The sequence below is a fragment of the Crinia signifera genome, chromosome 3 (genome assembly GCF_055691185.1).
Source record: "Crinia signifera chromosome 3, ASM5569118v1, whole genome shotgun sequence".
In the NCBI taxonomy this organism is placed as follows: Eukaryota; Metazoa; Chordata; class Amphibia; order Anura; family Myobatrachidae; genus Crinia; species Crinia signifera.
Genome location: NC_139219.1, coordinates 314452990 through 314479204, shown reverse-complemented (window position 1 = coordinate 314479204; position 26215 = coordinate 314452990). Strand labels below are relative to the sequence as shown.

General features: G+C 47.3%; 1 protein-coding gene across 3 annotated transcripts in view; it reads right to left on the bottom strand.

Annotated features, from left to right (window-relative positions):
• Positions 1 to 3542: 3542 nt before the first annotated feature.
• LOC146064792 (adhesion G protein-coupled receptor F5-like) overlaps positions 3543 to 26215 on the bottom strand; it is a 199314-nt gene continuing 176641 nt past the window's right edge. For all 3 annotated transcript variants that reach the window (XM_083178663.1, XM_083178666.1, XM_083178665.1), the window contains exons 14-21: positions 25039 to 25173; positions 23501 to 23694; positions 22380 to 22556; positions 15232 to 16590; positions 14400 to 14441; positions 13741 to 13800; positions 12188 to 12254; positions 3543 to 10420 (exon numbers count right to left, since the gene is read on the bottom strand). In XM_083178663.1, coding sequence (XP_083034789.1) covers positions 10344 to 10420; positions 12188 to 12254; positions 13741 to 13800; positions 14400 to 14441; positions 15232 to 16590; positions 22380 to 22556; positions 23501 to 23694; positions 25039 to 25173 — 2111 coding nt within the window. In that variant the 3' untranslated portion in view covers positions 3543 to 10343. The remainder of the gene's footprint in view (positions 10421 to 12187; positions 12255 to 13740; positions 13801 to 14399; positions 14442 to 15231; positions 16591 to 22379; positions 22557 to 23500; positions 23695 to 25038; positions 25174 to 26215) is intronic.

Here is a 26215-nt window from a genome sequence, read left to right as displayed (position 1 = left end):
ATAATGGTCCCACGCCGGTAACTCCTCAGGGTAAGGAACAAAATAACAATCCCCTTTTTGGGGTACAGGCGAGTCCCCGCTTCCTGGGTAACTCCCTGCTAGCAATGTCACAAACGGCCTTAAGGACGGTGGCACCGTAATGGGGTCAGTGACACTAACGATGGGGACAGTACAGTAGGAAGTCCCCTTTTAGCTGGCTTCCGAGTAGCAGGGGGCGGTATGGGGGGTCCTTGGGCCCTTTTAGCAGCCCTCCCTGTGGGGTAACAGGCTCTTGGGTGGTGTGATAAGCAGGGTGTCAGTGATGGGGTCCTGGGGCTGGTGCAGGTGGTCGGGTAGAGGTCAAGTAAGGGAGAGGAGAGGGTACCTGCAATACTGGTGCCGCTGCTGGCTCCTGCCAGTCTCGATCTGCTGGGCTCTTTAATCCGCGTGTTCCTGCTGCTGGCCGGGGCTCTAGATGTCCATCACCGCGGGGGCTGCTCTGGGGTGCCGGCTCAGTCTGTGCGCAGTCTGCCGCTTCCTCCAGTGCCTTCTGCCGCTGTCCTCTTGCCGCTCTCCGGATCTCCCTCTGGGGTCGGCGGGGGTCACAGCTTCTTCCGGGCGGGCACCTCCGTCCTCCCCGCTGTCAATCACCGCCGGGAGCGTGGCTTGCGATGCGCCGGCTCTCTCTCTCTCTCTTCTTCCGGCCGGGCGCAGGCTGTCAGCTTCTCCTCAGCGTCTCTGCCTCCCGTTCACACGCGCTGGCAGCAGGTCTTCCCCTTCACCCCTCTTCCTCTGGCTTTTAACCCCTCAGGTCAGTCACACTCCTCCTCCTCCTCTCCTTGGCGCGCTTCCAGCTGGCCAATCCCTGTGAGACCAGACTCCCTTCACGTGAAAGGGAGCTGGACACTCACGGGGACATGGATTAACCCCTTTCAGTGCTGGGGGTAGCTTAAAGGGCAGGCCACTGCAGTGGGCTGTCACAGACATACTGTAGGAATGTGCACCTAAACCGCTCCCTACAGTGTTTCCTCCTCACATCTTAATCAGCTTCCACGATGGTGCATGGCCTACATCACAAAACGTACCAGGAAAGACTAAAAGATCTTAATATGTATACTTTAGAGCAGAGAAGGGAAAGGGGGGACATGATATGAACTGTCACATATATCAAGGGCTTTAACAAGGTACAGGTGGGAGACATTCTTCACAGGAAGAGGAGCAACAGAACACGAGGACATGCACTGACACTAGAGGGAGGAAGATTCAGGGGAAATGTGAGGAAGAATTACTCCACAGAAAGAGTAGTAGATAAGTGGAATAGCCTCCCATCAGAGGTGGTAGACGCAAATACAGTAGTACAATTTAAACATGCTTGGGATAGGCATATTGATATCCTTACAAAAAAATAAGGATCAAATATGGTTTGAGGTAACGGGGGAAATTTACTAATATGAAAAACCTAGTTTTTCGTATTAGTATTTCCCCTACGACTGCATACGACTGTTTCAGTCGTATGCAAAGTCGTGTTCCGGAGGGAATGTACAAAGCAGACAGATACGTCTGCTTTGTAACCCTCCGATGGTGTAACCATTCGTATTAGCTGGCACATATATACGGCCGCTAATACGAATGTTTCTGGCAGTCTGCACGGATCAGTCAGATCCGTGCAGGCTGCAAGGTGTAAAAAAAATAACGGCGTGGGGTCCCCCCCACAGCTGTAACCAGCACCAGGCTGAAGGAGCCGGGGCCGGCAATTAAAAATCAGGGAACCCGACAAATAGGGGTTCCCCGATTTTTAACAACCAGCCCCAGGCTCCAGGTCCGGGGCTGGTTCCCAAAATACGGGGGACAAAATGACTAGGGGTCCTCCGTATTTTAAGAACCAGCCCCAGGCCAAACCAGCCAGCAGGGTAATGCCACAGCCGGGGGACACTTATGATATAAGGTCCCGCGGCCAAAACATTAACCCCCTGACCGGTCAGCCTGGCGGCCTAGCGGCTCCTGATTGGCCGCTAGGTCGCAAGGCGGCCAATAGCGGCATTCGGGGGCGGAGCCGCACATGTACACAGACACTGTGCGGCTCAGCTGTTCGTCTGGTTCGGCTTCTCAGTTTTTTTTTTTTGCAAAGACCCCCTGGACTACGTCGCCCTGGGACAGGTGAGTATAGTTTCCTTCCACAGCTTCCTCCATGGATTTCGTCGGACCCGGACGGCAACGGCGACAGTAGACATGGAGCCAGAAGACGACACAGGACCAGAAGACCAGGACATCAGGACCAGGGCTACCTACGGGCTGAAGATAGGTAAGTATCAGTATGTATGGGCTTTGGATGTATTAAAGTTTTATTTTAAGTGTGTGTCAGTGTGTTTTATTTAACTATTTTTAATACTGTGGAACTACAAGTGCCAGCGGGCCCTTTAATGCCCCGCAGGCTGGGACTTGTGGTTCTCCAAGTCCCAGCTTGCGGGGGAGGCTTGCTGGGACTCATAGTTCCCCAGTATTAGACAATAGTTTATTCTTTTTTTTACACTTTAATCAGCCCGGTGACCACAGCCCAGGGTCACCGGGGACAGCACCAGGCTTCAGCCTGCTCAGGTAAGTCCTGGAGGGGGGGACCCCTTCATTGGGGGGGTCCCCACTCCCCCAGGGCCCCTGGCCAGGCTGACCGGTCAGGGGGTTAATGTTTTGGCCGCGGGACCTTATATCATAAGTGTCCTCCGGCTGTGACATTACCCTGCTGGCTGGTTTGGCCTGGGGCTGGTTCTTAAAATACGGGGGACCCCTAGTCATTTTGTCCCCCGTATTTTGGGAACCAGCCCCGGACCTGGTTGTTAAAAATCGGGGAACCCCTATTTGTCGGGTTCCCTGATTTTTAATCACCGGCCCCGGCTCCTTCAGCCTGGTGCTGGTTACAGCTGTGGGGGGGGACCCCACGCCGTTTTTTTATTTTTTTTTAATTAAATTTTTTTTTTTTTTTTTATTCTATGTTTAAGCTGCCTTTTTTTGAATCCAAGATGGCCACCACCCAGATCCCTCCCCCAATACATTAATTTCAATGAAAGATCCAGTCAAGATCCGTCAGAAATTTTGCTTCTGTCCTGTTCAATAAAACTCTCTATTCGGAGTTTATTTACTAAGATGGGAGTTATATTAAAGATGGAATGTTGCCCATAGCAACTAATCATATTCTAGTTCTTACTTTAGTTAGCACCTTCTAGAACAGTGATGTCTAACCTTGACCCTCCAGCTGTTGTTGATCTACACATCCCAGCATGGCCTGCATCATTTTAGCATGGATAAATAGTAAAAATGTAGCGGGGCATGCTGGGATGTGTAGTTCAACAACAGCTGGAGTGTCAAGGTTAGCCACCACTGTTCTAGCAGATAGAATATGACTGTTTGCCCATAGCAACATCACATCTTAGTAAATAAACCCCTTTGCGTCTGTGATAGAAGACCTGTCAAACAAATATGACTTTGCGGCCGTCGTTTTACCAATAAGTAAGACCGGAAAATACACCATGAAATAACACAAATAGGCGTTTGCAATTTTAATGGTGTTTATCAAAATTGACACGTAAATAAATATTTAAAATGCAAATTGCAGATAATACATTTTTTTATACAAAACATTGGACACATTAGTGTAAAAGATATGTAAAAATCTGTGTAACACAGTAGTTGAATGTGCGGTTTATAGTTAAATACAGTAAGTTTGTACAGCACATATACATATTTCAATTTTTATCAATGCCCTTCAAGACTATTTATCTTTATAAACCTTATATACATTAAGGACTTGTAGGAATGTGGAGCGTTTATAAAGGGGATATAAAGGATTACGAGGTCCATTGAACAACAGTCAAAAGGTTTTATATTGGTCGGCAGTCAAAAGGTTGACCCTTGAAAAAGGTCGACATGCATTAGGTCAAAGGGTCAACATGGTCAAAAGGTCGACATGAGTTAAAAAAAAAAAAAAACGACTTGTTCATACTCTACCATACCTGAAGCCGCAAGCCACGTGCGGGGATGCTGTACATTAATGTCAACACAGACACCAAAAACAGTGAAAAACTTATCTCGACCTTTGGAGTTTTGAGCAAGTACTGGAGAGTGGCGTCTTTGCATAGAGAGTGAGAACACTATGGTAACAGCCGATAATCAATAGAACATATGAGGGGTGTGCATTAAGCTTCCGGGTGGTTGCGTAATCACTGTGCAATGTCATGGCAGAGAACTGTATATAGATAGCACTGCACATCACAGATGCCATCATGGGAACTTCCTTGACGAACTCATTATGGACCTCAACAGAGTCCATGATCTTCTACGACTACAAGAGTGGTCTTCGACAGCAGAAGCATTTTGACCGATTGCGAGCTGCTTTTGGGGAGGAAGCTCAGTCCAAACTTTGTTTAAGTGGTTTACCTCATTTTGGCACCGTAGACAATCCTTGAAAGACGAGGAGCACTGCAGCCAAACTGTGTCAGCCATCACCGAGGACAACTTTGCTGCCATACGGGCCTTAGTTGAGGTGGACACTAAGGTGACCATGGACCAGTTCTAATCAGGATCTATGTGCTTAATACTCCACAAAAATCTTGGCATGAGATGGTTTCTGCATGCTGGGTACCCCGCTGACTCGAGAGCTGAAGGAGGCTGGGGTGACTTGGTGCCCCAACATGCTGGCCAGGTTTGATGCCATTTGCTCAATCTCTAATCCTAGATATACATTTTCGACCCTAAAGGTGGCCATACACACACAGATTTATCTTCAGATCTGGCTGGTTGAACAAAAACATGGTTATGGATGAGAGCAAATGACAGTTGACCATTTGCTTGGAAATGCTGGAAACCTGACAAACTGTCACTCATCCATAACCATATTTTTGTTCCAACCAGCCAGATCTGAAGATAAATCTTACTAGTGTATGGGCACCTTTGAACCAAACAACAGACGGCCCAGTGGAACCCAGTTGTGGCCAAGCAGATGGGCAGTGTGGCAAAGCAGATGGTGGCTGCTTTTATGGCCAAGACTGGTCATGTAGCTACTATACCACTTTTGCATCAGCGAAACGTTACTTGAAGCCATTTCCATGCGCCATCTAAGAACTCATGTTCATAGTATCCTTCTCTATCACAACAATGCATCTACTCACAAATCCAAAAAATGGTGGATCTTCCGGCCCATGAACACATCCATTAGCTCGGTCATCCGCTGGACAGGCCAGATCTGGCCTCCTGTGACTACTTTGTGTTCCCACAAATCAAGTGAAGATGTGTAGGATTCCTTTTGAGTCACCAGAAGCTGCAGTGTAGACCTTCATCCAGCAAGTAGAAGACATGCCTGCTTTAGTCTGGTCTATTTGCTTCACCAGGCGATTTAAGCACATGCAACTTTGCAAAGATTCCTTTGGCGAAATACTTTGAAAAAATGTTTCACTTTGTTTGTAAATATAATAATTCTTATTTATGTGGAAATTTACTGCACACCCCTAATACATAATCATAAGAGCTAGTTTCTATTAGTTACAGCATATGAATTAACAGTTTAAATAACTTTAATGATAAAATGACTGTGAGCATAAGGAGACTAAAGCAGATTCTTTCTCATAAGTACAAAACATTTTTGGTTTCAACAATTAATAAATTGATTTAATACCAAAACAAAATAAAATAGCAAAACTACAGCAAGAGATGGGAGAAAGATTCACTGATGAAGTAAAACACTTTAGGACTGAAGAAGTTTATGCAAAATAAACCTATTTTATATTTTCTTGGTTAAATCAAAAAATCTGAATTAAAATCCAGTAAATTTCAAAAGAAACAAAATTTGGCCATAAAATACATTTGTAACTGTTATACAGAGAACTTTCAATCAAGTCAAATGTTTTTTTTTTTCACTTTTGGTCGCATACAGGGATACATTTACTAAAGCTTAATTTTCATTGATTTAGGTCGATTTCAAATTGCTGAAAATCAATTTAAATTGATTTGGTGTTTCAGGGGCTAATACACATTTACTAACATTTGAAAACTAATATTAAAAAAATCATATTTTAGTAAATGTATATTAACCCCTGAAGCACAACATCATTTTAGACTAATTTTTTATGATTTAAAAATCGATTTAAATAGCTTTAGTTCATTGGCAAGTCTGAAACTGGCTATAGTCTTTCATTATTAAATGGTTGCTATGGGTTACAGCACACCCTATACTATGGGCCTGATTCAGACGTTCTTTTGTTGCCTAGCGAGCAGGTAAGCACTGCCCGCCGCCCGCCTCCCCACCGCCGCCAGCGCCGGCCACATCCCCTCAGTAACATATGAGGGGATGTGTCAAAGAACACAGCCCATCGCATGTGGGCTGAAGGGGATCTCCTTCGGAGATTGTCGAAAAGGGGGCGGGAGCTGACATCATGGAGCAGGGAACACCACGCCTGCATTTCTAGGGGAACGACCAGCGTTTTCATGGGGACATAAAACTCTGGGTGTTACCCTGATGCCGACCCCTGACTTTCCCCAAATACATGCATGCGCAGACCCCCTACCATCGGAACGGGGACCCTTCTGATCAATCTTGAATCAGGCCCTATTTTATAAAATACTGGACACCTTTTGGTGTTGAGTTGTGTTTTAGTGGGGATGCGGTCATCTATTAGAATGAACTTAGGTCTACAGTCATTAGGTCGACCCCACTAGGTCGACTGGCAGGAAGGTCGACCTGACTTAAGGTCGACATGGGCCAAGGTCGACGTGAGGGTCCGATTCTCATTGCCAACTGTGTCCATGTCGACGGTGTCGACATTCGGATCAAAAAAACAATGACCTTATGACCAGTCGACCTTCCTCATGTCGACCTTTATGCAAATTCGACCTTAAGTCATGTCGACCTTAAGTCAGGTTGACCTTCCTGCCAGTCAACCTAGTGGGGTCGACCTAATGACTGTAGACCTAAGTTCATTCTGACAGATGTACCGATTCCGTTTTAGAGATATGGGTTTGTGATAAAAGATATGATTAGCTTGTGTCTATAGCTCTTGGATTGTCCCCCAACTTTATATGTGTTCAGTTTCTTTTATTAGACATGATACATTATATTAGATGGGGTTTAAAAAACGGCCATTTATATTTTATATACATACATGAAATAAATAAGTTAAAGAGTGCTACAAAAATAAACAGTAGTACAGATGTAGTCGCCCGCTTACCTGCCCGTCTCCGCTTCAGGGAGATGGGCAGGGAGCGGAGGCAGAGCAGGCAGGAGCGGGGAGACAGACGGAGGTCTGCAGGGCCTCCGGGAGAATGGAGCACGTGAGCTTCTCGTGCGCATGCGTGCCCCATTCTGTCCGATTAGGGCGTCTGGTAGGGGATGGCGGATGGCAATAGAATCTCTACTGAGAGCAGCCCCATCTGTAGCTACACATTGCAGTGTGGTTATACCAGGTATACAAGATTATAGATAATCCCTTCTATGGCCATCTAAATATACATGGGAATCGTGACACTGAGCGCACCTGAAACATATCTCAGTCCAGCAGTTTCATTACTTGTAGTTTATTACTTTTACATGATTATATAGTGAAATAAAAATAACTGTGCCAAGTTACCCAGTTTAGTGGGTATGACTCAGCTGGCACCTTAGTTACGAAGACCACCAAGGTTAAGCGCCAAGGTTCTATTACTTTGGCCAGATACTGTAGAACAGATCTCTTCTTTAATACTTTGCTGGAACGGCAGTGAGAGTATGGAATCCCCTAGGAGGGAGGTTGTCATTGACAATTGGCTAACTGGTTTCAACAATAGATTTTATGCCATTCTTACAAGAAATCCTTTCTCCTCATGGATGGCTAAACCGGTCCTCGAGATTTACCAATGGTCCACGTTTTCCAGACCACCTAGCTGGTGCACAGCTGTAGTCATTACTAACTGTCACATTCCTGAAATCACCTAGCTGGTGCACAGCTGTAGTCATTACTAACTGTCAAATTTCCCAGATCACCTGGCTGGTGCACAGCTCTAGTCATTACTAACTGTCAAATTCCCCAGATCACCTGGCTGGTGCACAGCTCTAGTCATTACTAACTGTCAAATTCCCCAGATCACCTGGCTGGTGCACAGCTGTAGTCATTACTAACTGTCACATTCCCCAGATCACCTAGCTGGTACACAGCTGTAGTCATTACTAACTGTCACATTCCCCAGATCACCTAGCTGGTACACAGCTGTAGTCATTACTAACTTACATTTCCCAGATCACCTAGCTGGTGCACCTCTGTAGTCATTACTAACTGTCAAATTCCCCAGATCACCTGGCTGGTGCACAGCTCTAGTCATTACTAACTGTCACATTCCCCAGATCACCTAGCTGGTACACAGCTGTAGTCATTACTAACTGTCACATTCCCCAGATCACCTAGCTGGTACACAGCTGTAGTCATTACTAACTTACATTTCCCAGATCACCTAGCTGGTGCACCTCTGTAGTCATTACTAACTGTCAAATTCCCCAGATCACCTGGCTGGTGCACAGCTCTAGTCATTACTAACTGTCACATTCCCCAGATCACCTAGCTGGTACACAGCTGTAGTCATTACTAACTGTCACATTCCCCAGATCACCTAGCTGGTGCACAGCTGTAGTCATTACTAACTGTCACATTCCCCAGATCACCTAGGTGGTGCACAGCTGTAGTCATTACTAACTGTTCCCCAAATCACCTAGCTGGTGCACAGGTGTAGTCATTACTAACTGTCACATTCCCCAGATCACCTAGCTGGTGCACAGGTGTGGTCATTACGAACTGTCACATTCCCCAGATCACCTAGCTGGTGCACAGCTGTAGTCATTACTAACTGTCACATTCCTTAAATCACCTAGCTGGTGCACAGCTGTAGTCATTACTAACTGTCAAATTCCCCAGATCACCTAGCTGGTACACAGCTGTAGTCTTTACTAACAGTCACATTCCCCAGACCACCTAGCTGGTGCACAGGTGTAGTCATTACTAACTGTCACATTCCCCAGATCACCTAGCTGGTACACAGCTGTAGTCATAACTAACTGTCACATTCCCCAGATCACCTAGCTGGTACACAGCTGTAGTCATCACGTTTTCAAAATGCCGCAGTCAATCCTACTTTATATCCACAGGTGGTCTGAGACACATGAACTGATGGTAGATCTTGAGGACAGGTTTGGCCACCTCTGAGCTACAGTAGCTCAGAGGCCAAGAGGTAATTGGTGGTCTACTCCAGTGCAGGGACAACTGTCCACTGTCTGGCTGCAGTAGAGTTGAACATAATTAACGTAATTGTCCTAAACTTACCAACTACTGTATGAATGTAACTAGGAGTTTTTTCACAACTTATATTAACAGTGCCTTTAAGTGCATCTCAGTGATGTCACAGGCTTCCAGTGACTGGATCAGCTACATCTCAGTGATGTCATAGGCTCCTATTAACTGGATAGGCTGCATTCCCTGTGATTTCACCGGTTATAAGTGACTGTATATGCAGCATCCTCAGTGATGTCATTGGGTACTAGTGACTGTATATGCAGTATTCTTAGTGATGTCACTGGTTACTAGTGACTGTATATTCAGCATCCTCAGTGATGTCACTGGTTACTAGTGACTGTATATGCAGCATCCTCAGTGATGTCCCAGGCTCCTAGAGATGGTATTTGTAGCATTCTCAGTGATGTCAATAAGTTACTAGTGTCTGGATAGGCTACATTCTCAGTGATCTCACTGGCTACTAGTCACTGGAGAGGCTCTCAGTGATGTAACTGGTTTTCCGTGAATGGATATTGTTCATCCTCAGCGATTCCACTGGTTCCGAATAGATAGGCGACATCTTTATTTGGTTCTTCTCGTTCCTTGTAAATGGATAGGCGGTATACCAGGTGATGTCACTGGTAAGGTGGATTCTAAATGATGCCGCATTCTCTTGAACATTTTTCCACTCTGCCTTCTTTATGGTGGAGTCCTTTTATTAGCATTTCAAGTCTATACCATAATATGGCATTCAAAAAGGAACCATACCTTTTACATGGCTGTGACGCATTGTTTGCAGACTTGCACATTTAAGTACGTAATCCCTTAACGTTTTCAGTGTCAGTGAACATGGCCAAACTGCAGATGGCGGGGAGTGGGTCTGGCTATATAAATCACACTGGAACTAAAATGCCACACACACTTCATTACACAGTGGAAGCAGGACTTCAGGCGTCAATGGCATGCTTGTAATCCAGTGCACAAACGGGTGATACACTTGGCTGTAGTAGAACTGAATATATCACAATAACGGAACATATCAATGGATGTGCACTAGAAGCGTGTTCAGCAGAAGTCACTTTGCGCTCAGTTGAGTAGTGAGTATGAGTTTGAGGCCATCTCACTAGAGGAGCTTACTTGTGCAGTAGAAATGTTGTAAACTCCTAGAAAAAAATGAAACACACGATATTCAGTTATTGGTGTATTCAATTAGACCTTCGTTTTAGAGGTAATAGATTGTAATGAATATTAAAGCTTTAGGAAATACAGTTTATTAATTAAATTTATTCATTCTATTCATGGAATTTCCTAACCTTCAAAGGGAAATCAGAACACTTTTTGAACAGAACACCTCTGTGACCCTCCCTGTAGGCAGGGGGTCCGTGGGACCAAATGACACATATCGCGTCATTGTAGCCCCACCCCCTGCTGCGCACTGCCTTAAATACCGTTAATGCGCGGTTGGGGGCGTGGCTACAAAGACGAGATCGCGCTGGCCACGCACGATAGACAAACAGATAGACAAACCACTGTCAGTGCATCATGGGCCTTATTCAGACCTGCTTGCTGGGCTGCGAGCCGCCACCCTGCCGTACAGACAACCCCCGCCTTCCTCTGTGTACGGCTGCAAATGTGCACGCAGGGGAAAAATCATTTACCATCAATGATCATGATGAGCCAGTACTTACTCATCGCTGCGAAGACCGCGCAGAGACGGATGCCGCTGAAGACATCAGTGGCCCTCCCTCTCACGGCTGGGGAGCGTCTACATTTTTTGGGAGGGAACATGCCCCCAAACGGCCAACCGCTGTCAATCAAACAGCCAGCAGCTCGCGAGCACAGCCTGTGCTTGCACAAAGAGCTTGTGAACTATTCTCCCCGGGCGGCAGGGCTGCATGCGATACATCGTATGCTCTACTTGTTGTACAAGATATATCGTATGCGATGACATTGACTGCTCAGGACCTGATATATCCTTGTGGCAGCCATGGCGATCTCCGGACCTGATCCGGTGCCCACAGGATCAGGAGGTAAAACACATACGATGTGGCACTTTTTTCTCGATTTATCAACTCGGTGGGTCAAAATTGTGTGAAAAAGGACCACATTGTATAAGTGAATGGCCACCATTAGCAGGACTGTAAAATCAGAGGACAAAAAGTATTTGAGTCAAAAAGGGAGCAAAGCTATTGAGGTGGAGAATAGAGCATTGTGGGAAGTTAAGCCCACACTATGGAGGAGGTGTATCAAGCCTTGGAGAGATTGTGCAAAGCAACCAATAAGCATCTGTCATTTGCCCAGCACAGCCTTTCAAATGACAGATAAGAATTATTTGCTTTGGGAAACGTCTTCACTTTTAGGGGTAAATTGACGGAAAGAAAATTGAAAAGACGGAAGTTCTACTGAAGATGGGATGTTGCCCATAGCAACCAATCAAATTTTACGTCTTGTTTAATTTACACCTTCTAGAAGATAATAGATAGGAACTGACTGGTTGCTATGGGAAACATCCCATCTGCCATAGAACTCTGATCTTAGTAAATTTACCCCTTTACCCCTAAAATACTTTATTACATCGCCCCTAGCAACTACAGTTTTGCCAGACTCACCTTCTGAAGACTGGTGCTTTAATCCCTGTAAGTGGGGGGTAACGGGAGGGGATGTGAATCATTCACATAAAAGTCAAAGGGTCAACCCCAAATGGTCGACAGGGTCAAAAGGTAACTAGATATTTGTAGCTCCCATAGCAACAGTTTGTAAGGGGAACCTTGTACCACCCATTGGTGAGAAGTGTACATACCACATGCTACTTTGACAGTGAAGGTGGGCCCATCAGCACTCTGCAGCTGAACTCCTTGCACCTATGGTAGTTACGCCCTTGGGTCAACACATTCTTATATCAGACAGTTGCACATTTATCTAGTACTCACCCCTTTTACCAAACAAATTGATAACTCCTTTTGAAAACGTAGGCTCTGTAGAACTGAGGTTGGAAGTCTAATAAAAAAAAGACATTAGAGAATGATCATTAATCTCATGTATGTAGAGGGCAGTACAATCCCCTCTGCAGTGACCAATGCATGGTTGGACTCACGTCGCTGTCTCCCCTCTATGCCTATTACTACCGTCCTTATACAGGATACTGTATTTACGCTGATCTAGGCCTAGGTAGCTCGTCACATATCAACTGTTGTGGAACCAAAGGATGCAGGCCGTACTCCCAAAGCATGCTGGGACTTGCTGTTCAACAACAGTGGCCTACCTACAGCAACCAATCAGGGCTTAGCAGCCTATAAAATTACTACACCTTGGAGAGAGATAAAGTGGGCAGAGATAAAATACCAAACAACAAGCCCCTGTAAGTTTTCAAAGGCAGCCCGTAACATGGCAGTTAGGAGCTGATTGGCTGGTACTGTCTTTCCATCCAGTTTATGTCCAGGGCTTAGTACATAAACCCGTAACACTGACTGATATTGTACAGTATGCTTCTCTGTGGGAGACCGATGTTGGGAAGATCCAAATGGGACATTCGGCCGTTGGTGACGCGTTTTGCATCATTTAGCTCCATCTCTGGCTGCAAATGAGGGTTTACGTAGCAGGGTAGGGCAGCTTAACCCCTTGAGTGGTATGCCCCGAAAGTTCTCGGGCTCAGCTGCGCTGCCGCAGCGGGCTGTCCCGGAAAATTTCCGGGCATACCACAAATATGAATAGGTGTGCGCCAGTGGTGTCCAGGTGTGCACCACTGGCGCAGCACCTCTAGAGCCCCCTCCCCAATCACCCCCCCAACCCTCCATCACCTGTGCTCCAGCGATCACATGCCGGAGCTCTTCTAAGACCGCTCCCCCGCCTGCCGCCATACTGTTAGTAGCAGTGACGTCGGCGGCAGGCTCGGGGATGTTCGGGCGGCTCGGGGGGAATCGGGAGCTCTCAGGCACCCGAGTCCTCCCGAGCCGCCGCGAACATCCCCCAGCCTGCCGCCGACGTCACTGCTGAATGTGACAGTCGGCCGGCGAATGCAGCGGGGCACACTAGCGGCGGCAGGGAAGCTCTGGCGTACTAACGCCGGAGCAGAGGTGAAGGAGGGGGGGCTTCCCACTGTGGTTGTTTTTTCTTGGGCAGGACAAACCTGCCCTGATAGGTTTGTCCTGCCCCAGCAAAACCTACCACTCAAGGGGTTAATGTGCACAGATGAAATAATGATTACAATGATTGTTGCTATAAATTTGGCAGATATATACGTATATACATGACACGTGTGGTTATAGTTAATATCAAAATGGGACATTTCAGTGGGTGATATAACAAGTGGTGGGTGCGTTTCAATGGGTGATATGACAGCTGGTGGGTGCGTGCGTTTCAGCGGGCGATATGACAGCCGGTGGGTGCTTTTCAGTGGGTGATATGACAGCCGGCGGGTGCATTTCAGTGGGTGATATGACAGCCGGCGGGTGCATTTTAGTAGTGAAATAAAATGTACGCATACCTTTGTCTGCTGTGACGTCCACCGGGAGATGGAAAATCTGCTGAGCAAAGAATCTCGTACCTTTTGGGGGGGGATAAAGAGGATTTTATTTAGGTACATGTGCGCCGTTAAACAAAACGAACATGAAACATTTAATGTTACTAATGATGGAAATGCGGCACAGATGCAGTTTCTGCCATACATCACATGTTAGTTTCTGTGATCACGTAATTATTGATGACCACAGGACCCTGATACCCGTGTAACATGACTGCATTTGTACAGCGCCTCATGAGGGACAGATATAGGAAGCACAACCGCAGTATAAACACAGTGCTGGGCAGAGACTATGCAATCATCAGCACCAGTTATATACGGTGCATCTGTGAATCATGATGTTTGCGTGGTGGGAAATAATGCGCAGTTATGCAAGGTTAGCATATACATTTATATTGTTTCTGTGCAGGGTAAATACTGGCTGCTTTTGCATGTAGCTCACAAATGTTAGTTTAATTTTATACTACAACTTAGATTTCAGTTTGAACACACCCCATCCAACTCTAACTCTCTCTCTGCACATTTCACATCTGCCCCACCTTCAGCGCATCCTGGTTTTGCCCAAGTGTATGCTTTTTTGCTGTGCTAACAAAACTGAATGAGGCCCAATGTTTGGTTCTTACCTTTTTGTCCAACAAACACCCGAACAACAGAATAAATAGTCCCTGAAAGATAAGGCAAATATTAGAGTCTTCGTTGAATTGGAACTTTCTCTGGATTACACAATGCCAGTAATCAGTTGACCTGCTCATTATGTACAACACAGAATAATGGCATTATTATAACGAGTGTCTCATTATAGTAGTTATCGAGATTCAGTATAGTATAAGTGGATATCGGCACCATGAACCACCCCCAGGGGCCTTTCCTGACCCTGAAACTGCCCTTCCTTGCTGGAGGAAACAGGAGGCCACAGGAAGTAATAGACTAAACTTGGAGAGAGAGATACAGTGGGCGGAGAAAAATGTACCGGCCAATCAGCTCCTAACAGGATGTGTTTAAAAGCAATGACAGTTAGAGGCTTGGTGGTTGGTACTTTATCTCCATCCACTTTATCTCACTCCAAGACTTAGTACAGAGACCACTGAGAGTTATATACTAGAAGGAACAGGGTCCCCCGGCAGCACATAGAATATCAGGAATTGAATGATGCGTTAGTGATGACTGGGCTGCATGTGGCATGATGTAAGGAAGGGAATGGAGGCAGCAGGAAGACACAGACTGAGAGTTATACACTGGAAGGAGCGGGATCCCCAGCAGCACAGAGTATATCAGGAGACGAGTGATGTATCAGCGAGGCCAGGGATGCACCTTGCATGATGTAAGGAGGGGAATGGACGAAGCAGGAAGACACTGGCTGATAGTTATACAGTGGAAGGAGCAGGGTCCCCAGCAGTACGATTTGATGGCAACCTGTATTTCAGAGTTAAGTTTGACAATATGTTCCCTACTCACCTGAAGTGAATTCAATGCTGCAAAAATGCCTTCTATAACTATCGATGAGCTGAACAACATTCCAATTCCAAATCCCCAAGTCAGTCCCAGGAGTGGAGTCAGGATCAGGATACATTTCGCAATGTGATTTAAGGAGCTCTTCTCCTCTTTTTTGGGCCTGTCTCCTACAGACGGTCTGAGGACTTTAACTATCACCACGAACAGAGTAATAAAATTGATGAGCAAAATGGTTAGCGCTGGCACTACAAAGGCAATGAAGGCCTTGCTCTCCACAATATTGAGCCAGCAAGATCTTCCGCTAGAGCTTTGCTGTAAATATCGGCCGTTAGGTTCGGTGACCGCCACCGTTATGACCGAAATAATGACAGGACATCCGTAACCCAGGAAAAACGATATTCCCATCATGATCGTCTTGCTCAGGTCGTGGAAGACGCACATAAGGCGGTAGAACAAAATAAGTCCCATGGTTAGCATCCAGAAGAAAACACACAAGTAGAAGAGATGCGTAAAAAAAGTAGCCGCTACGCAAGCTTGTAGATTGGTGTCCGCCACGGCCGCGCCAATGATAAACCAAACATCCGCCATCAGGAGAGTGACAGCAATGTTCATGATGCAGATGTGGCGCATGTAAGAGGTCTTGTTCTTGGTCACGGATTTCCAGACCATGGCTTCGATAATGATGCAGATGACCAAACTAATGATGGAAATGCCCAAACCAATGTAGGAAATATAGTCTAACACTATGCTGGCAACAGGGTTTAATGACATGAGAATGGAGAATGAAGTCAAGTGAGAACACGTACAGCTTACATTATCTCCACTAAGGGTCGGTGTACAGCCGGTATCATCCCAATTACTGGTGTTGAAGTTCCAGAAGACGCATTTCGCCGTGTTTAATAGCTTGTCACTCTTCTCAAAAGTCATCCCAATCTGGAAGTTGGATTTGGAGTAATTCCCTGTGAGTGTGGTCGTCATCACAAGACCGTTCAATGTATAATTGTCGTTTGAGTTATTTGGGTTGCCTATAATGTCCTTTAATGTAGCATATGCAACACTTACTACTCTGGAGCCACTTGACACAGAATTCAGGATGGAATTATTAATGAAGACGTCTCCTGTTAAGTTAAAGGTCTGGCTAAAATTAAAAAATGCTTTGTAATTTGCTGCTAAATCAGAACTGCCGTATAGCATGACGTTGGTGATGTTGCTGATTGTGAACGTGCTACTGAAGTTTAGCTTTTCTGCAAAGTTTTCAACAGATTGGAGAAGAGTTGAACTTGTGTTAACCCTGTTTGCCAGGTTGCTCCACGCTGTCAACGATGAATTGTCCAAGACAACATTGACCGTCTCAAGAAAGTTCTGCAGAGAAAAATAAGACGTGATTGGAAAAAGGGAATATTGTGCAGCTAGGCAACAGGAAATAACAACGCTATATTACTCATGTTTCCCCTTAATCACAGCAGGCCAGGCTGTTACAATCTGTCGCCAATCTCATCCTCAAAATGCTCAGAGCAGCACAAAGTATTTTGCTAGATAAGTGTTTTGGCTTTATGGAAGGCTATGCCTAGTCTAGTTGTGCGATTAAGTCAAAGAGAACATGGCTGTAGGTGATATGCTGACATGAGGGGAATGGAGGCAGCAGGAGTTATATAGTGGAAGGAGCAAGGTCCTCCAGCAGCACAGAGTATATCAGTAGATGAGGAATGTGATACTGAGGACATAACTGTAGGTGATATGCTGACATGTGGGGAATGGAGGGAGCAGGAGTTATATAGTGGAAGGAGCAGGGTCCTCCAGCAGCACAGAGTATATCAGTAGATGAGGAATGTGTTACTGAGGACATGGCTGTAGGTGATATGCTGACATGAGGGGAATGGAGGGAGCAGGAGTTATATAGTGGAAGGAGCAGGGTCCTCCAGCAGCACAGAGTATATCAGTAGATGAGGAATGTGTTACTGAGGACATAGCTGTAGGTGATATGCTGAAAGGAGGGGAATGGAGGGAGCAGGAGTTATATAGTGGAAGGAGCAGGGTCCTCCAGCAGCACAGAGTATATCAGGAGATGAGTGATGTGTTACTGAAGACAAGGCTGTAGGTGATATGCTGAAAGGAGGGGATTGGAGGGAGCAGGATGCCACAGACTGAGAATTAAATAGAGGAAGGACCATAGGCCCTGATTCTGTTTTATTCAGTCCCCTGTACGTTCACACTGGGGGAATGATGGTTTGGCTCTGCCCATGCGCATATTGCTATATACAAATGTGCAGGTATTCTGTTTAGGGGCCTTTGGCGCTCGCATGGGGGTGGTGGTGGCTGCGGTGGGACATGGGAATACCCAGCGGCATCCGCCCGTCTTGTCTTCGTCTAGCTGAGTCCAAGAGAAATCAGAATATATTATAACCCATTGCCTTTCTATATTGTAAGTCATCATGTAAACTGCCAATCTTGAAAAGCACAAAAAATCCCATAGAATAAGAATACTTAAACACTCTAAAGAGCATTCTCTCTGCCTGAACACTGGACCAATCAGTGTCAGTGTTCCGTTTGCAATCAGCCAATCACAAGCACATTTGTGTTTTTGATGTTGTAAAAAAAACAAAAATCAACAAAAAGATTATACATTACAACTATTTTGACACTAGGTGATTCATCGCGCCCTACGGGTGCTCTTCACACCGTCGTAAGGGGCTGCACCCCCTTAATTTGTGAACGTTTGTATTGTGAGAAATATGGTTAGAATTGTATGAAAGATGCCCTGTATTGCAACTTGAGTTATAGGTGAAATGTGTTAAATAGAGAGCAAATAATTTGGAAGGGGGTGTGTATTGTTTTGTTTAATTAAAAAGCGGTTACAGAGTAAGATGTACATTGATAGTGTGGATGGTACAGTGACATTTGTGGGTGTGGGGGTGTGTGTGTGTTGTTTAGGTGTGTGTGTGTGCAATAGTATAGTAGGGTATTTTTGAGTCAGCGGCTCCCCACTGGCGGAGGTCACAACACAGGAAAACAGGAGGCTGGGTAGTGATAGGGGTGTGTGGGCATAAGGGGGACTAAAAAGGAGGCTGGGAGACACTTTGCAGCTTCTGCCAGTGGGTGGGGTCCAGCGTGGCAGTACAGGAGTACAGGACGGTGGCACTGAGTCAGTGTCTCCTCCTACTGGGTGGGAGTTAGGGTGCATGAGAGCAGGAGGCTGGGCTATGAGGCATGATAGGGGTATGTGGGCAACACAGCGTCAGCGACTCCCCAGTGGTGGAAGTTACGCTTCAGGAGAGCAGGAAGCTGGGTAGTGATAGGGGTTTGTGGGCATCCAGGGGGGTGCCGCGAATCGCGGGAGGGGGGGTGCGGTGTGTTGCCACGAATCACGGGAGGGGGGGTCGCTGGGGCGGGTCGCGAATCGCGGGAGGGGGGGTCACGGGGTGGGGGGGTGCCGCGAATCGCGGGAGGGGAGGTCGCGGGGGGTGGTGCCGTGAATCGCGGGAGGGGGGTTGCGGGGGGGTGCCTCGAATCGCCACAAGAAATAATAAACACAGAAGGGTCAACACATGTAAATGTTGACATAAGTGTGGCACTTCATTGGTGTCCATGTCGACACATGAGAAAATATGAAAACATTCAAAAAATGAAAAATAAATCTTCAAAAACTCATGTCAACCTTTTTCATTGTCGACCATAGCCATGTCAGTGTTTTGCTTGTGCCATTTAATCCTGGGGTTGCCGTGAATCGCGGGGGGTAGGGGAGCTGGGGGGGGGGTTGCAGCGAATCGCGGGAGGGGGGTCGCGGGGGCGGTTGCCGTGAATCGTTGGAGGGGGGGTCACGGGGGCGGGGGTTGCCGCGAATCGTGGGAGGGGGGGTCACGGGGGTCGCGAACCACGGGAGTGGGGGGTCGCTGGGGGTGTGCCACGAATCGCTGGAAGGGGGGGTCGCGGGGGGGGGGGGGGTGCCGCGAATCGCCACAAGAAAAAATCAACACAGAAAGGCCAACGCATGTAAATGTTGACATAAGTGTGGCACTTCATTGGTGTCCATGTCGACACATGAGAATGAATATGAAAACATTCAAAAATTGAAAAATAAATCTTCAAAAACTAATGTCAACCTTTTTCATTGTCGACCATAGCCATGTCAGTGTTTTGCTTGTGCCATTTAATCCTGGGGTTGCCGTGAATCGCGGGGGGGTTGCAGCGAATCGCGGGAGGGGGGTCGCGGGGGCGGTTGCCGCGAATCGTTGGAGGGGGGGTCACGGGGGCGGGGGTTGCCGCGAATCGTGGGAGGGGGGGTCACGGGGGTCGCGAACCACGGGAGTGGGGGGTCGCTGGGGGTGTGCCACGAATCGCTGGAAGGGGGGGTCGCGGGGGGAGGGGTGCCGCGAATCGCCACAAGAAAAAATCAACACAGAAAGGCCAACGCATGTAAATGTTGACATAAGTGTGGCACTTCATTGGTGTCCATGTCGACACATGAGAATGAATATGAAAACATTCAAAAATTGAAAAATAAATCTTCAAAAACTAATGTCAACCTTTTTCATTGTCGACCATAGCCATGTCAGTGTTTTGCATGTGCCATTTAATCCTGGGGTTGCCGTGAATCGCGGGGGGAGTTGGGGCTGTGTCCGAGAATCGCAGGAGGGGGGGTCGCGGGGGGGGGGGTGCAGCGAATTGCGGGAAGGGGTCGAGGGGGTGGGGGGTGTTTGCCTCGAATCGCAGGAGAGGGGGTGTCGCGGGGGTGTCGCGGGGGCGGGGTTGCCGTGAATTGCGGGAGGGGGGGTCGCGGGGGGGATGCCGCGAATCGCGGGAGGGTCGCAGGTGGGGGGTGTGCCGTGAATCGCGGGAGGGGGGGTCACAGGGGTTGCCGCGAATCGTGGGAGGGTCGCGCTGGGGGGGGGGCGCGAATTGCGGGTGGGGGGGTCACAGGGGGTGGTGGCGCGAATCGCTGGGGGGGTGCCGTGAATCGCGGGGGGTGCCGCGAATCACGGGAGGGGGGGGGGTTTGCCGCGAATCACGGGAGGGGGGGTCCGCGAATCGCGGCAGGGGGGTCGCGGGGGTTGGGGCGCTCACCTGGTGGCTGTGGAGTAGGTTCCTGGGCAACATGGGGAGGCAGAGGGTGTCTGGCACTGTGGGCTCACTAGGCTGGTTCTCTGTCATGTGAGTGTGTCATGTGAGTCAGAGGCTCCACCCAGCGTTACAGACACACTCAGACACTTTGAGTGACAGATGTAGTCAAATATATAAGAGATAATTAAACATAATACATAATATGCCTCCTATTTAGAGATATTAAATGTGTAATACCGGGGTTCCCAATCTTTTTCAAATTACGGCACCCTAGAGTACCAGAATTTTTCCACAGCACCCCTAGGCCCCCCAAAAATATATATAAAATTAAATAGATTGTGTTTATATGTGCTTCTTAGGTTCAGTTATGTGGTAGAGGGAAGGATTTGCTTCTGATTGTATACATATTTTATGATTGGCAGCCACCAGCACCGGTTTTGTCCATAAATAATTGATAATAAATAATCTCAATTGGTCCTGGACCACCAACCCGTGGCACCCCAGGGAGCCACAGCACACAGTTTGGAAACCACTGGTGTAATAGATATCTCTTATCTCTTATATATTTTGCCAGATCCGTCACTCATCCCCTGTATAACGTTCCCGCCCAGCCAGAGGCAGAACTCTGGGAGGCAATGGAGTCATCTGCCACCGGGCTCCTGCTCCCAAGGGGGCACCTTTCTTCCCCTGCACATTTGATTCAGTTAATTGAAAGTCATTGATAACAGTTAAGTGGCTGATTCTCCCTCCTAGCAGGACCATAAATGTCACACTCTTAATTTTAAACATAATATACATAACGTATTTATTTAAGGTGGTGTATGGGGGGGGCTCCAATATTTATCTTGCCTCCAGGCAATTGGGACGAACTTACGCCACTGCGCCCAGCGTTATACACAACCCGCCCCCCCTAGGGAAAAGACCAGTGTTATACACACCACCACCCCCTTGACATCAACCAGGGCTAAAGTACACACCCACCACCCACCATGGTGTAGGTGACCTGCATCCCCCCCCCCCCGGACCCACGCCCCCTCCTGCGATTCGCGGACCCCGGCGCCCCCCCCTCCCGCGATTTGCGGACCCCTTCCCGCAATCCCCCCCTGCCCCCAGCAGACCCCGCTCCCGCATTTCACGGACCCCCGTGAGAATGGGGGATCCTGTACCGCCACAAGCAGGCGCCTCCCCTAGGTGGAAAATCCGGCCCTGGCTGCCACACTGCAGGTTCCCCCACTGCCAGAAGTGTCCCCACGGTCCTCAGCGCCACAACTTTTATCAATGTCTTGCCCACACTCCACTATTATACAGCCTCCTGCTCTCATGCACCCCCTTACTCCCTCTCAGTGGGAGGAGACGCTCACCCACTGCCGGGAGCTGCATACTGTCCCCCACCCTCCTCCAGTTCTAGGGATGCCCATCGACCATCAATGATTTCAAATCATCGATGGTTTATGGCCAATGTTGAATACTTTTGCCATCGATGTGGGAGGACCAGATGGTTTCCCTACATCGATGGCAAAGGAGAACCGATCAAGTTTCAAATTTTTTTAAGGTGCCGAGACACGGAGCATAGCTCCGCCCCTCCACACCCGGAAGTCCCGCCACCGAGTTCTGATTGATCCACGGCCTATTCAGTCAGATATAATGGATGACCATCGATAGCTACAACAACCGATGGGTATCCAAGTCATATTTTACTACTATCGATGGCAGGGTGCAAAATCGCCATCAATGCCAACCATGCCACCTAGTAGCTGTATAAGCTGAAGGGAAGTGACCAGAGGAGAGTCAATTAGGCCAGACAGAAGACCATCATTACCAACATAGGTGGCGTATGTAACTGGCATCATGCCCACTGCCACTGTATGGGATATTTTAATCATATGTGAGTGCCATCAGAAATGGACATCTAAAGTTATCCTTCTACTGTCTGAGTGACACTAGCCCTCTGTCTGATCATGGTTATGACTAGGGCTTTGATATTATACAACAAAATTTAAGAGTTGTGCTTAATATGATGCTGGCCAGCTATGGTTGGACTACAAGTTTCAGCATAACCCAAACTGTCAGGAGTTATTGTTGTAAACCCTTACCGTCATAACGGATTCCTGCACATCTTTGGGGACAGTTGAGATTTGTGATAATATGTTTACCACAAGTTGCACATTACTACCAGATGAAGTTATACTTTGTGGTCCTGAAGTGACTATAGCACTTAGGTTTGCAAGCAGGCCGGGGACTTGTGTTTCAGATCCGGGATTCGTCAAGGCCTGTAAAAAAAAAAAAAAAAGTAACATTGAACTTGTACTAATGAACTCATTAGTTAACGTAGGGTCTAATTCGGCATGGATCGCTAATCTGAGAAGTTGTGAAGCTGCCGCCCAGGCAGAAAGAAAAAAAACGGCCCGTCCAAATCTGCGAATGGATTAAAGTTCGCTATCCGCTCGCAGATCTATATGCAAATCCCAAAACATCAAAGAGACATTGTCGTCTTAGCAAATGTGAGTAGGTGTAGCACGCCGGCATTTATTCTGACACCGCCAGAAAATGGAAGGTTTCCGCCAAGAAACTCCAGCTTCCTGTCGGTCAAACTGCGTCTACATTGTGTTTACCATCCATAGACCGTTTTAAAACAGTAGACAGCAGCAGAAAGAAGTTTGGTAGACACACCAACTGTATAGACTTATCAAGAAGCTCAAATTTATTGTAGTTAACAAAATGGGTGCAGCTGTACTCACTGTTACATACATACATGCAGAAATAATGGAGCCTAAGGTCCCCTGAGACTCTGCTAGCACCGTTTATAGTTCCTCCCTTCTTTTTCCCCGTTAGTGTATCATAGACACAATGCTATGTGACTAGGACGCACAAGGAGACTGGCTGGCTGAGTTGATGCGCAACACGTGTATATCTGTATGCCACTCTCTGAACCTGTATACAAAGTGCGACAATGCAGAACCCGTGGCTTTTTCCACACGCCATGCTCTGCTTCGCTTCATATACAGGCTCAGACACATACAGATATACAAGCGTCGCTTGTCAAATGAATCAGCACAGTCTCCCTGTGCATCCTAGTCACATGACAACTGATGCGAGCAGAGGTGCACCGGAACCTGATGGCTCACTTACAGCAGGCAGCTCGCACCGCATGGTGTATTGAGGCTTCACGCATGAGGACACATCTGTAGAAAGTTGAGTGTGTAGGTCCACTTACCGCAACTTCATTACTGAGCGTGTTGAGAGACGCAAGCACACAACCTGAGTCATCCTCCATCCAAGATGCGTGACCGCTCACATTAGTGCATTTGTAGATGTAGTTTCCCGCCAGACTGTTGTTTTTTGCATTACAAGAAGCTGTGATAATGCTTCCTAAATTTCCCGCTCCTAAATCACTTGAACAAAAAGCACCTGAAAAGCCAAAGAATGAAAAACTATTTATTGTTCTATGAACTATTCATGTTGTCTAAATATGACAGCATATATATATAAGCTGCAGTACAAACACAAATAAAGAGAAAAGGTGGCGCCAATGTGACACAAGAACATAACAAGTAAAAAAATCACTTTTATTAGTATTGTAAAATGTTTCCTCACAGTAGTGAAATAATTAAACGCCACCCGGTCAAATCCCCCCCCCCCCCCCCCTCGCGAATCCCCTCTCTAACATGCGAGGGGGTGTGTGCGCTAACACATCCCCACGCATTCAATCGCAAGGAAGAGAAATCAAACAATGGTCTCTCACCATGAATGATTTCTCCTGACCAGATTGACATTTCTCGCACCCGCTGTCCTCTGAATTGTGAGCGGGAGTGGAGGTCATGTGACGTCAGCTGCCGTTCCCCTGCTCCAGCCGCCAAAATCGATTTCAAAAGGTTTAAAAATGTTATCAAAATTTTTATCAAGTTTCACCAATTCGAAGACCTTGATCATGTTAGCTGGACAATCTTCAAGAGATCTTTACCTTTTTATCACAACTTCCTTAATAATAAAACAAAAATATTTGAAAATTCTTTTTATTGCGGGCGGTAGAATATTTTAAGTTTGCACCACTGAGAATCACATTGAAAGAATTTGAGAAGTGAATCCAGCGCCACTTACCAATTCCTTCTCCTTACGTCTATCTGTTGGAGGACTTCCTGTGGTCCTCATTTGCGGTGCGGCAGCAAGGATTCTGTTTGCGCCTTGGGACTTTAAAGTTTTTGTTGTTTTAGGTATGGGTTGTTGGGTCAACCAACTGAAATTTGACAGGTCATAGGTTGACACAGACCAAAGGTCGCCATGCCTAAGGTTGACAGGGTCAAAAGATCGACACAAGCATTAGGTTGACATCGGGAAGGTCGATGTGGGTTTTTCACGTTTGTTTTGTACTGAATGTCGACATAGTCGACACATACACTGTATCGGTGCGCCGCTGCGCTCGCCTTACTTCGGGCACGGTGTCTCGCTATGTTCGGCACAACGCAATAGTGTTAGTGCATAAATACCGCCTGTCGGCACATGTCGGCTCTAAAAAAATGTGAAAAACCCATGTCGATCTTTTGACCGTCGACCTTCCAAATGTTGACCCAATGCTTGTCAACCTTTTGGCTCTGTCGACTTTAGGCAGGTTGACCTTTTGTCTGTGTTGCCGTAATGCCCGTCGACCGCTCAATGTATGTTGACCTTAACGACCGTTGCCCCAGTAAAGGTCCCATCTATATGTGAGTGTATTTCTATGGATATGACAATAACAATGTACAACAGAATCATTACCTGGCACATAAGTCAGCGTCATTACGTTACTGGTTACAGTATCATTCAGCCGGTTGGTAAGTACACAGGTAGCTGTGAAACTTTGCAGTACAGGAGTGTATTTCGCCTGAAAGCAGCTGCCATTTAGAAACATATCTGTGGAGAAAGAGTCACCGTGTAAGTTTCATGGTCCACGAGAAACATGACCCTATCACTCATCATTGGGGTTATTTAACAAATTGGGACACAAATACACTATAAGGGGGTCTATTCATAGAGCAGAGAAGAGCCGTGTCCTGCATTAAACTGGGCTGGAAATAATATGCCTTACCATAGGCGAATCTAAGGGGTGGTCCAGGGGTGCTCCGGACCACCCATTAGACCGCCAGCCGCAAAAAATGTAAAGAAATGACAGCGGGGCAGAGAGCGATGTGCGCTGCCCGGCTGTAGTCTAAGCAGTTCTCCCTCTGGACTGCCGGCAGCCAATCAGGAGCGGCATTGGTGGTATTGGTAGCAGCTCCTGATTGGCTTCCCGACCCCGGCGGGAGAACTGAAAATATCGATGCTCCTGCTTATATTACAGCCGGACAGTGCACAGCGCTCTCTGCCCGGCTGTCATTTCTTTAAATTAGGTGTGTCCAGCGGCTGTCTTACTCCCCCTTGGCAACTAGCAATTCCCCCCCCCCCCCCCCTTGGCAATTAACTATTCCTTCCCCCTTGGCAATGAGCTATTCCCTCCCCTTGGCAACAAGCTACCCCCCCCCTGGCAACGAGCTATTTCCCCCCTGGCAATGAGCTACCCCCCCCCCCCCCCCCCCTGGCAACAAGCTATTCCCCCCACTGGCAATGAGCTATCCCCCCACCATGGCACATGGCAACTACCAATCCTCCCCCCTGCAACGAGCAATTCCCTCCACCCCTTGGCAACAAGCAATTTCACTCCCCCTTTGCAATGAGCATTTAACTCCCTCCTGGCAACAAGCATGTATTCCCCCTTGGCAACAAGCATGAAGCCCCCTTGGCATCGAGCATGAAGCCCCTGGCATCAAGCAAGAACCCCCTAGCATAAAGGTAAGCAGCACTTATGTGTCTAATAAGTAATGGGCATCACAGTTTGTTATATAGTATGTAATGGGCATTACGGCGTGTGGCTTTATGTGTAATAGATATTAGGGCGTTTGCTAAAATGTGTAATGGG